General features: G+C 35.9%; 1 protein-coding gene across 14 annotated transcripts in view; it reads left to right on the top strand.

The window, feature by feature from the left end:
* Positions 1–12,107, top strand: part of PARD3 (par-3 family cell polarity regulator) — a 715,544-nt gene that overhangs the window by 436,546 nt on the left and 266,891 nt on the right. For all 14 annotated transcript variants that reach the window (XM_020990444.2, XM_020990445.2, XM_020990437.2 and 11 more), the window contains 3 exons: positions 1,405–1,593; positions 3,417–3,587; positions 11,287–11,437. In XM_020990444.2, the coding sequence (XP_020846103.1) occupies positions 1,405–1,593; positions 3,417–3,587; positions 11,287–11,437 (511 nt within the window). The remainder of the gene's footprint in view (positions 1–1,404; positions 1,594–3,416; positions 3,588–11,286; positions 11,438–12,107) is intronic.

Below are 12,107 nucleotides of genomic sequence, written 5' to 3'. Positions count from 1 at the left end.
GATAAATGAACTTGGTCAAGGTCACACAACTAGTTAATGACAGAGGTAGGTATCCAACCCAGTATCCTTTCCACTGTGCTACTTGACAAATATATTCTTGTTCTAACATAGCATAGGAAAATAATAGATTTAGACCTGGCAGGGATCATGGGCCATTGCATCTGATCCCCTTATGTTATAAATGAGCAAACTGGGGCCCAGGAAATTCAAGCGACTTGCCTGAAGTCAAAGTAGTTGAGGCAGAGTTTGATCCCAGATCTTGCTGTCCAGAGAGTCTTATTATAACAGCCTAACAATCTAATTGCTTCCGGATAGGTTATTTCTTCTTTTCTTTTTAATTTTCTCCTGAATTTGGGAATCAGCAACTGTTCTTCTATGTGATCAACTTTTGTATATTTGAAGTCTACTTATGACCTTATGTTATTTGAATCATCTCCTCTCATTCTCTCATCCATTGTCAATAAATTTCCTGACTGCTAAACTGTCAGTATAGGTCGCTCAGTTATTCTCATGTTTACTATGTGAATATCACAAGCCTTGGAGGACATAGGACAGCATATTGCTAGTAATTATTGCAGTTTGCGTTGGTCTTCACTATGTTCACATAGGTGTGAAAAGTGAAATCAGTTGAATAATGCAGCCAATGTGTTGGAATGGCAGTGTGAAATTCATAGCATATATTTATATACATTTTTTCCCTTGCATCTTGACAACAGCGTTGCATTGAGTATGCAGAACACCCCTTATACTTGTGTGACAAATTAATCTAATAAGATTCAGAGAAATTTAGGCATTTGAACAAAGCTTAACTCAAATCTTTCGGTTCCAAATCCACTATTGTTCCCATTATACCCCATTTCCCATTTTGTTTTTGTCTTTTGATGACCATGAATAATCTAGCCTTCACCATTAGTAATTGAGACTAAACTATCTTGATTCTGTTATTTAAGAACACCATGAGCTCCTAATACAGGAATTGGACCAAATGAGTAATTTTATTTATTTATCTGGATTCCTGCTGTTTCTGTTTTCCTCCTGTGGCTTAGAAGGCATAAACAGATGAAGAAATTACTTTTCAAAACCATAGGAGTCCAGAACTAAGGAATTAAAGGGTCTTCAATGCTTCCAGTACATTTGGTGTTATTCTCATAATCTGGTTCAGATTTGTTTCAATACTGAAACAAGTATCGCTTATAAATATTAACATCTGGCTCCAGGAATCATCTGGTAGAGGGCATGCACATTATTAATGTGGATCTTTTCATGGAACTTCTGTGGAAACACTGTGGATATTGCAATCAAGGAACCCTTTGTTAGCAGGCTCTAAACAAGATAATGGGCTAAAAAGAAACATTTCAAAATAATGTTGTGTTCTGTGTGTATATTTTTCCCCCCTCTTAATAGAAAGCAGAAGATGAGGATCTTGTTCTTACACCTGATGGCACTAGGGAATTTCTGACATTCGAAGTTCCCCTTAATGACTCTGGATCTGCTGGACTTGGAGTCAGTGTTAAAGGCAACCGGTCAAAAGAAAACCATGCAGATTTGGGGATCTTTGTCAAGTCAATTATTAATGGAGGAGCAGCATCCAAGGTAAGCATAATATCTCCATCCCACACTCTATCCCCTAATTAAAATTATTTTTAGGGTGATTTACAATTTTCACTTTATATATTTTTAAAATCAGTTATTTGTGGTTCATTCAGTATTTGGTTTAGAAGGACACTTGAGGAATTGGTTGCATTGTTGTACATATTAAGACCTAGTTATATAACATAGAAATTTAGAAATGCGCACACGCCCGCGTGTGTGTGTGTGTGTGTGTGTGTGTGTGTGTGTGTGTGTGTGTGTGTGTGTGTGTGTGTGTGACAAAATCAGGTCCTCTAGAAAGATGATGCAAGGGGCCATGCTGTGGATCCCTAATGGAGAGGGATACAAAGATAGTCATTCCATCAGCAAAATGTTGCTAATACTGTCTGATGTTTCATGCCCAGGAACCAAAAGTTTATTGAAATTGGGTAATTCCACTGACATTTTCTACTTTTGTACCCCAGTAAGCACAAGAAGCTTTAGCTATGAGATTAACTTAACAAGTATTTGTTAAGCAACTAGGGATACAAAGGCAAAAAAAAAAGTTATTCAAAGAGTGTATTTTTGCTGCTCCTCCTGGAGAACACTACATTTTCCATCTGCTGTTCTCCTTCACCTCCACTTCTAAATTTCCTGGACTTAATTCAATACTTTGCTTAAATCCCATTTCCTTCAGGAGGCTTTTCCTGGTCCCCTTGACTGTTTCTGCCTTCTCTTTTGAGATTATCTTTTATCTCTTCTCTATATATCCAATCTACACCAGATTATTTGTATGCTATTTTTAAAAAAATTATTGTTATTATTAGAATATTAGTTCCCTGAAGGCAAGGGATGCTTTTATGTCTTTTGCCCAATGTTTGGCATAATGCCAAACATCGTAAAAATTTAATAGATGCTTGTTTATTTATTAATTATTTATTGATGCTATCAAGGAAGATAACTAGCTCGTATGTGTATACAAAAATATATGTGCACATATATATATGTATGTACACACAAACACACATACACACACACACAAAAAATAAAGAATGAAAAATATATACTGGGGGAAGGGAAAGAGGGCCAATTAGATCTATCCTAGAGATTTGTTCGAGTCATTAAAAGGTTAAGTGACTTGCCCAGGATCAAATTTAGGTTAGACTTGAAACCAGGTCTTGCTGACTCCAAACCTAGCACGGCATTGTGCTGTCTCTTCCCTTAATATCTATGTTGACTGTGTTTTCTGAACCAAAAAACCATGACACATTCTGAAGAAGACATTCTTTCTGCAAGGAAAATCAGCTTAAAATTGCACTTTCCTTAAAATTGTAAATGTGAAAAATCCTGGAAGTAGGGTGGCTATATAAGGCCACATAGCCTGATGATAGACAGCCTGAGTGACAATGTTGTTCTCTGGCAAATAGAGCTTCAGTAACATGTGCCATTTCTCCATAGAAAAATTTCATGGCTCCATTTGAAAAGACTGTGCTGTTGCAGGTTAAGATATTAGTCAGACTCAAATATTTCCCTCTATAGGAGTCTCTGGAAGCAAGAAAATAATCATATTGTGTTGTTTGAATCAGTATGCTGTTTGGGAAAACAGATTATGCTAATGACTTGATTTACAAATGTATAAATCATTGGAATAGACACAATCTTCAATGGCTGCCTAGATGTTATTATATGAGAGTTCAATTGAGCATAATCTATTAGGATTAAAAAAAAGTGTTTTTGTTTTTGTTTCCTTACTGAAGGCAAACTTCATTTTGTAACAGTGTTTAACTATTATAAAAGCAAGTACTTCCTTATTTATCGGCCTTGCTATTATCTCTTTTTCATCCCAGGATGGAAGACTTCGAGTGAATGATCAACTGATAGCAGTAAATGGAGAATCCCTGTTGGGCAAGACAAACCAAGATGCCATGGAAACACTAAGAAGGTCCATGTCTACGGAGGGAAACAAGAGAGGAATGATTCAGCTTATTGTAGCAAGAAGAATAAGCAAATGCAATGAGGTAAGAAGAGAAAAAGGGGGCATTTCGTTGAACCCTTTGATATTCAGTATTTCAATTAGGCTAACATTCCATCATGATTCTTAGTTGGGGGACTTAATTAAATTTAGAAAATATATTTTGAGACCTGGTATCTGTAGTAATCAATTCCAGATCCATTTGAATGTAGTTTTTATCATTTGTGTTACAATGTCGATGTCATTTAAAAAAAATTACTACAGTATGCCAGCTAGAAGTATGTGTATTTGTGGGGGAATTTCATCTCTATTTTCTTGAATTTTGTATAATTCTGTGCACTCCTTTTCTAAATATTCACTAATAGTTAATCTCATTATTTTTAATGTTTATGTTTAGCTCTTTTACTTTTTGATACACTGCTGCCCTAAGTATAGAGGAAAGAGTAGCTTCCTTGGGCACTTGCCCTGTTCAGTATTCTCTCCTCTAGGAGGGTGATCTCTTCATTGGAAGGTAGAATTATGGAGAGAAGCAGCTATCTGCCTTTCCCCACCTACTCAGAGGAGGCAACTTCTAGGGACTGGATTTTCCCTTCCTTGGCACTGGCTCCATTTGAAAGACACTGCTGTAGGTCTGCACAATGGCTGTCAGATTTGTCCCTCTTGAAGGCTTCGGATAGTGAGATTGTGTATGTCGGTGTATGTCTGTGTAGGAAAAGTTTAAGAGCAGTGATTCTTCTTCTGAATGAAGATGGATAAAGATGCCCAGATCATCCTCGTGTATCCTTGTGTTATTTCCCCATCCCCTGCATACAAGTGGAAAGTGTTTTGTTTAGCTGAGGATGTAAAGAGTAACATGAATTATACATTTAGTTAAAACTCCAATAAAAAATTAATATTTTTTAAAAATTTAGATAAAACTTCAGTATTAATGGTGTCATAATAAGTGGCTTTAATAAAGAAGTGAGTAAAGGGGACCATGATTTCCAATTATGGAAAATGCAGTTGGAAATACATTAATAAGATAACAAAGCCATTTAAGGTATTTATAGGCTTCATTATTCATCTTTTTTAGGTAGGTAGCATGGGGGAATTGAAGAGAGCTGGTGTTGAAGCCAGCTAAAGCTGAGCTCATGTCCTGCCAAAGACATATACTGGCTCAGTGGCCCTGGGCAAATCGTGTAACCTCTCAGCGTTCTAGGCAGCTCTCTAGGACTTTACATTGCAGAGAAAATGCTAAACTGGTTTGGGAGAGGAACTTGATCTGGGAATTCTCTACACCAGGGAAATCCCAGTCCTAGCCTCTGCATATTTTTTCCTTTAAGAAAAGAGGTACAAGGCGCAACATATGGCATTCACTTAATAATCTCATAAAAATATCAAATTCAGTGTCTTTATAGCCTGGAAGTGACACTAGGCCTTAGAGAGTTATTCCAAAATTTTGTTTAGTTAGATCATCTACTAATTAATAACAAGAGTCAAAATAAATACACTATGAGAAAACAGTTGTGTGAGCTGAAAATCATACTATTTTTAAAAATTGTCCACTTTGAAAAATGGGAATGCAGTGGATATTGACTCATCAGTTGGGTGGATGGCAGAGTTGATAGAGTTCTGGCCCTAGAGTCAGGAAGATTCGGGTTCAAATCTAGCCTCATAGATTTACTAATTGTTCGGCCTGAGCAAGTCACTTAACCTGCTGTCTGCCTTTGTTTCCTTATCTGTAGCATGGGAATAATAATTGTATCTACCTCTCAGGTTTTTTTGTGAGGATGAAATGAGATAATATTGCAAATATCTTTTCAAACATTAATGTTTTATATAAATGCTAGCTGTTAGTGTTATTTATTTGAATGTGTACTGGTAATATGCATGCCAAAATTAAAAGATGACCAAAAAAAATCATTCAGCCAGTAAACATTCTTTTTATTAAATGAATGAGATATGGCAGCCAAGGGTAACACTAATTGAGAACATGAACTTATTTAAGAAATACTAAGAGTAAAGGTGATGGAAGACCACTGTTTCACTGCCAATATCACCTCACAAAAGAGTAACACTATTTGAGAATAAGCCAAACCTGCAGAGAATTTGATGTGACTTTTTGCCGGATTATGAAGTATAACTCATGCAAAGCCATATGTGGAAGAAACCAGGAGACTAAAACCAAACATGAAATGAAGGCAATCTGGTATTTTTGTGATTTCTTTTCATAAATGACGACAGTGGAACCATCACATTTGGACTTCATCAACTTTAAACCTCATGCATTATGTGGGGAAGTAGTAATAGCATCAGGATCACAGGATTTTTGATCTAGAATGGGAAGACACTCTAGAGGTCATCTATCTAATCCAAAGTCCTGGTTTTATAGATAAGGAAACTGAGAGGCCTGAGGAGAGTAAGTGACTTGGTTACAGAAAGTAATAAGTAGCATGTCTGGGATGGGTTGTCAGGTCCTTTGGCTCTAAATTCAGTCCTTTGCTCCCTGGGTATCATACAACTTCTCCAGAAGCCTTAAGACCCAGAAAGAACAATTGGGATTGATTAAATCCATTTAAAAAAAAAGATTTGTGCTAAAGGGGAGAGAATTTAAAGACACCCCGGAATTGATTTTCCATATAAAGAAGATTCCAAAGAAAATATCACAGACAGAACTTTTATTCAAACATGAAATTTATTGAAAAATCAGCCACTCCCAACCTAAATTCCTACTTTTTAAAAAAATAATCTGTCAATGCTTCATGAGAATGATTTATGTGCACATCGTGGATATCCATAATGAGTATATGTAGAGGCAAAATTCAGATGTATGCAAGTCATTTTCTATAGTATGGTGCCTTTGAAAAATAACCACATAGTGCACAGGTATAGAAAAATATGATTTTGCTCTGTTTTTCCTTTGTTAATTTTTTAAAAAAGCATTTAATTTAGTAATTTCAATAATGATATAAATGTAGCCCTGAAGTCTCTCCTCAAACAAGATGTTCAACCCATATGTTGAAATGATCTACTGATGACTGACGCATCCACAGAGGTAACTTGGCTCAATGTTCTGGGAAAGACTGACATCAAGAGAAACTTTAAGCAGAAAGACATCTGCTCACCTATTGTGTTCTCCAGTGCCATGCAATCTAAAATTGCATCGGATTATCCAGTCACTTTTTTTATGTTTTGATCATTGTCCACTTAAATGATTGTTATATATTTCTCCTTTCTGGAATTTTATGGTGATACCACCCTACGTTGGCTATAGAAGACACCTACAGGTGCCTTTGGGATTTACCTTTTATAGGTTTCTCTTTTTTTCCCCCGTCAATTATTTTCCATCTTGTCCAAGCCTGTAAAAAAAAAATCTGTAACTATTTGGGGGTCTTGTTTGTTCAGACTTTTTCAGTGAATATTAATTTATTTTTGCCAATATGTTTTTGAAAGCTGCAACCCCAGAGGTGGCAGGAATAATTTTAGACACTTTTAGCATTGAACTTTTCTGTGGAGTCTAAAGCAGAAAGAATAATTTTATGTGACAGAAACCAACGCTGATTTCACAAAGTTAGGAAAAGATAGTAGATAATGTTATACACAAAAAATTGACTCTCTTGACTCACTGTCTGCAGGATGTATGTTTTGAGTTGCTTTTCCAGCAGTGCCTTGCAACTAGTGGGAGCTCAACAAATGTGTGTTGATGTAACTTAATTGTGCAAATGGATTATTTCTGTTCTTTCACCTCACACTCTTCACTCCCATATCACCAACTACCTTTTTAACGCCTCAAACTGGATATCTTATAGACATCTCCAACTCAACATATCTAAAACAAAACTCCTTATCTTTCCTTCCATATCCTCACTTCTGAACTTCCTTATATCTATGGTTCATAGACAAAACTGGAGGATATCTCTCTTTCAATAAAACTAGGAGGGGTACTGATGGGGACAGGATCTGAAGCCCTAAAAAGAAAGGACCATGTCTTTGAAAGCAACCCAGTCCCTGAATTTTCCCATACATTTCAGTAGCCCAGATCACTGGTGCTTTGCCTGAGGCATCTGGCCCACCTCAGCCCACCTTGATTACTTAATTAGCTTACTTGCCACTCCTTAATCCCATCCAGATATTCACACAGACTTTCTGTATAAAAATATCAATATTACTCCCATTAAATTGTACAGATTCTTAGACTCTGGCCAGCTTGTATTGGCATCACAAATATGGCATCACAAATTCCTCACTAGGAATCTCACCCAACCAGCCTGTGTCTTAACAAACTCCCTACTCTGACTGAAAGAAGGCATGAGTGGTCAAATTCTTTCTAGGCAGACTTGCCCTGTACCCTTGCATTTTGGGGTTCTTAGCACCCCTAGATCGCATCAGTACTATACAAGTACATACAGTACACTACAATATCAATAGAGGGGAATGGATTTCTTTTGACTCAGAGTAAAAAAAAATAAAGCTTATGGCATAAAGCATTTTACAGAATCATTTATACAATTATCATTTGAAAAGCAAAAGGCATCACTTCTTCATGGAGGAAAAAAAATTCAGTCGAGTCTCTAGTGAGAAGAAAAGTGCATTGCACAGAGTCTATGCCTATAGAATAGAATTTGCATGAAATAGTTCTTTGTGAGAATTTTCATTCTGCCTTTTTTTCTTTTAATGCTTCACTTAGTTTCCTCATCTGAAACTTGAGGTTGTTGGACTAGATGGCCTCCAGGGTTCCTTCCCATTCTAGCTCTATAATTTTGCAAGGAGGAAAAAAGTATTCTTTCCAAGATTGGCATCTGCTGTGTCCAGCAGAATTGCTGAGAACAGCTATGACTGAAATAAGGTGATTTGGAGAAAATGGTGGCATTGCTTTATCTCTTAGCAGAGGCTGGTGTTTACAGTGGTTCTCTTTTATCTCTTAATAAAGTTTAATAACAAATTTAATGAAACTACCTGTAAAGGGACTGTAATAACCATGGGTAAAATGAAAAGAGCTTAATTGCTTCTGTAGCATTTTCTCACTTTTCCTGACTTTGTTTTACTTTGACATTTGCTCCAACTTGATGTCTCTGTCTTCTTTTCAACTCAAATTTTCTTTAAACAAAATTCATCAAAAGGTTTAAAACAACCTTGGTAGCCTTCCACCAATTTTTTCTTAGAAATTAAAAGATAATTGTATCTTTTGTTAAATATTTATGCAGTTGACTATTGATGTCTTCATTTAAATCTGCCTTTTGAGATGCTAATTAGAAATGATGGGGAAAGGAATCTTTCCTGTGAAAATGTTAAAAGTACTTAGCTCCTTTTCAGAGCATATCTATTAGAAGAGGGCAATAGTTGTTTTTCTCAGGTTGAGGCAGTGGATGCTATTTTCTTTTGTGTCTATTTCAGTATGGTTTTCTAAAATAAAGAAACTTAGCTATCAACTTCAAAAAAGTGTCAAATTGCTGAGTTACCAGATGCATTGGAGTAATGCATTTGTTTAACAAACTGGAGTCTATGCTGCTCTTTCCTGGGAAAATCAATTTTTGTGTTGCACAGGGCTGCTAATCTCCTTAATGTATGCACCCATTTACAATACATTGGAGTAGTTGTTCTTTGAGGGTCCTGGGAATGTTGGTTTCATAAATTGTTTTCATTTCTTCATAGAATCTTTGAACTTAACAGTCAAATTCTCCCTAAATTTTTCTTTGATTTCTTTACATCAGAGGACTTGAATATTGTTTAATTTACTTTTCAGTAAAGCTTCCACTTGTAATCTGCAATTAAAAAAAAACCTAATAAAACAAATCCTCTTTTTACAATTTAAACCTTATTGAGTCTAATTCACTTGCACTGCAAGTTTATTATTCTCCTGCAGCTTGACGTGCCTCCAATTGTAATTGTGTTGACCCTTCAGTGCAGTAAATCTCCCCAGTGCTTATCATACTGGGAGAGATAAGTCTACAATTCGGAACTTCATTAAATATCTCATTTATATTAAACAGACGATAGCTGCTAACAGAAATAATCATTTTTACTGACTATGCAACCCCTCTCAATTGTGTCCTCATCTGCTTGGAATGCTGTGAATCCCCTCCCTTGCCCATCCCCCACCCCCCAAAGCCTGGCAATAAGCCAGCATCAAAATGTCATAAGATGTTAGTCCATTGGGGTGACTTCAAAGCTCCTGTTGTGAGTATTGCATTTAGGAGTACTTTGTTACCTCCTGAAGGATTTTTAAAAGGCTTTAATAGCCTGAATTCTGTTGTCATGCTAGACCTACGAATAGTATGAATTATAAGAGGCAGCTGTTTAAAAGAACATGTAGCATACTATTTTAGTTCACCATAGTGTGAATTGACTCTTCCTTCTTGAATTTACTATATTCTCTAAATTTGAGAATTATTGATATGTTAAATGGCCTCTTTCCTTGTATATTACTTGCAATAGTACAGTAAAGTTTACAACTTGCTATCATATGCTATATCTCATTTGATTGTTCACATCAACCCTGCAAAGTGGATAGATGGATGTTATGATCCTTATTTTACACAAAAGAAAATTGAGGCTGTGTGGCTTCCTGAGTTTCCCAGGGTCTCATGTGGGAAAAAACTGGTAGAACTGGGACTCTAATTCAGGTCTTTGGACAGCAAAACTAATGTTTTTTTTCCAGTAGACCAAGCTACCTCTCTTCTAAATATTCACTTGGGTTCCAAAAAAGAAATATATTTTCAAGTATAATATGGCAGGCCATGTTGCGGTGGTTTTCTGGAAAGAATATCTTAGGGCTCACATATACTACCACTTCAACAGGTGTTTTCAGGATCATTTAACAGCCAAAAAAACCCCAAATCAAACCAAACCAAACAAAAAAATCTAGTCAGATTTTTGGTTACATTAAGAGAGGAATTATGTCTCAAAGGATGGCCTCAATTTGCCTTTGCTTTAGTAATAAGTTACTGGCTTTCAGTGAAAACATATATATATATATATATATATATATATATATATATATATATATATACACACACACACACACACACATACATACATACATACATACATACATACATACATACATACATACATACTTTAAATATTTACCAAGTGGCATTTAATCTGAATGTCACCCACTAATCACATAAACACATAGAAAGAAGCATGTTTATATTATTATTATATCCTAACTTTCAGAATATTTTTTAAAATGATCCCAGTTGAGCATAGAAATGTCTAATTTTTGGTCTGTATAATTTTAAGTAAATAAATTCATACTGTTATGGGATGATCATGGGGAAACTGGCTTAGAAGCCAAACAATATATATATATATTTTAAAAATCTAACCCATGTCATCCTTCATTATGAAAGATCTTGCCCCAAGATAGTCTCCTAAAGCAGTATAAACTAAATTAAGATGAGAAAGCTAGCTGTTTGAAGAAATAAGCTGTAATGCATGATGAAAATAAACAAATATGTACATATAGACACATACATACATAAACACACACATATTTAAATGTAAAGTTAAATATATGTACATACAGGCATACTTCATCTACAGGGGCTGAAATCTGACAGGACTTCATAGCAGCAACAATATTAGGTGACATGGAGCTCATTGTTCAACAGAGCTATCATCACAAATTATGGTGGTCCAGAGTGACAAATTCTAGTTCATTTGGTAACCAGCTATGTACATGCTTTGGGCAAGTTGTTTTGGTTCTCCTGGAGCTGAATGCTGATAAATAGATCTTTAAATCTGATTCTCTTTCTATATAGGCGAAGTCACCTGGGAGCCCCTCGGGGCCAGAACTACCTATTGAAACTGTGCTGGATGACAGGGAAAGAAGAATTTCCCACTCCCTCTACAGTGGGATTGAGAGTCTTGATGAGTCTCCCACAAGAAATGTTGCACTCAGTAGGATAATGGGTGAGTCATTTCAAAATCTTATTTACCACCACTTAATTTTGTCCCTTCCTCTTTGTTTGTGTCCCCTAGAGGTTTATTAGCATAAAACTCATAAGGGACATGTGTAACAGGAAAGCAGTAGTGACTGTTTTTTAAGTAATGCCCACTTTTCTAACTGTGATTAAAAGATAAGAGGTTCCCTGTAAGCATTTAAGAAAAGCTAATGTGAAGAAAGTAAATCAATAAATTGATTTTGTTAAGTGAGTTTTAAATCCCCAACCAGGTGAGAGAAAATGATGGGATAATTTAAAAAAATATATATTTTCCGGCAACTGAAGTGTTCTTAGTCTGTTTGGAATGGCTAAAGAAGCATTGTTAAAAATGAAAAGTCAGCTTAGTGGACAATGCCAGCAAGGATTGACAAGTTGTGCCGGGGCATATTTAAGCTTTACCCGAAGTGGGGGGAAATGTAGTTTAATAGTAACTGTCACCGGGTTTGTGCTTAACGGGATGTTCTCTATTTCAATTGTATTTGTATTTTTCTTCTCTCATGACACTAGTTTTCAAATCTTACAACTAATTTTCTGCATCCTTTGTTTGGATTCAGCACCATACTGTCTGTATGGCCCCAGTGGGTAATGACGTTATTAGCACTTGCTCGGCAGCAATTCAGTTTCTCACTAACAGATCC

This window comes from Phascolarctos cinereus, unplaced genomic scaffold (genome assembly GCF_003287225.1).
Source record: "Phascolarctos cinereus isolate Bilbo 61053 unplaced genomic scaffold, phaCin_HiC Scaffold_1;HRSCAF=81, whole genome shotgun sequence".
In the NCBI taxonomy this organism is placed as follows: domain Eukaryota; kingdom Metazoa; phylum Chordata; class Mammalia; order Diprotodontia; family Phascolarctidae; genus Phascolarctos; species Phascolarctos cinereus.
This window is presented reverse-complemented; position numbering and strand designations above follow the sequence as displayed.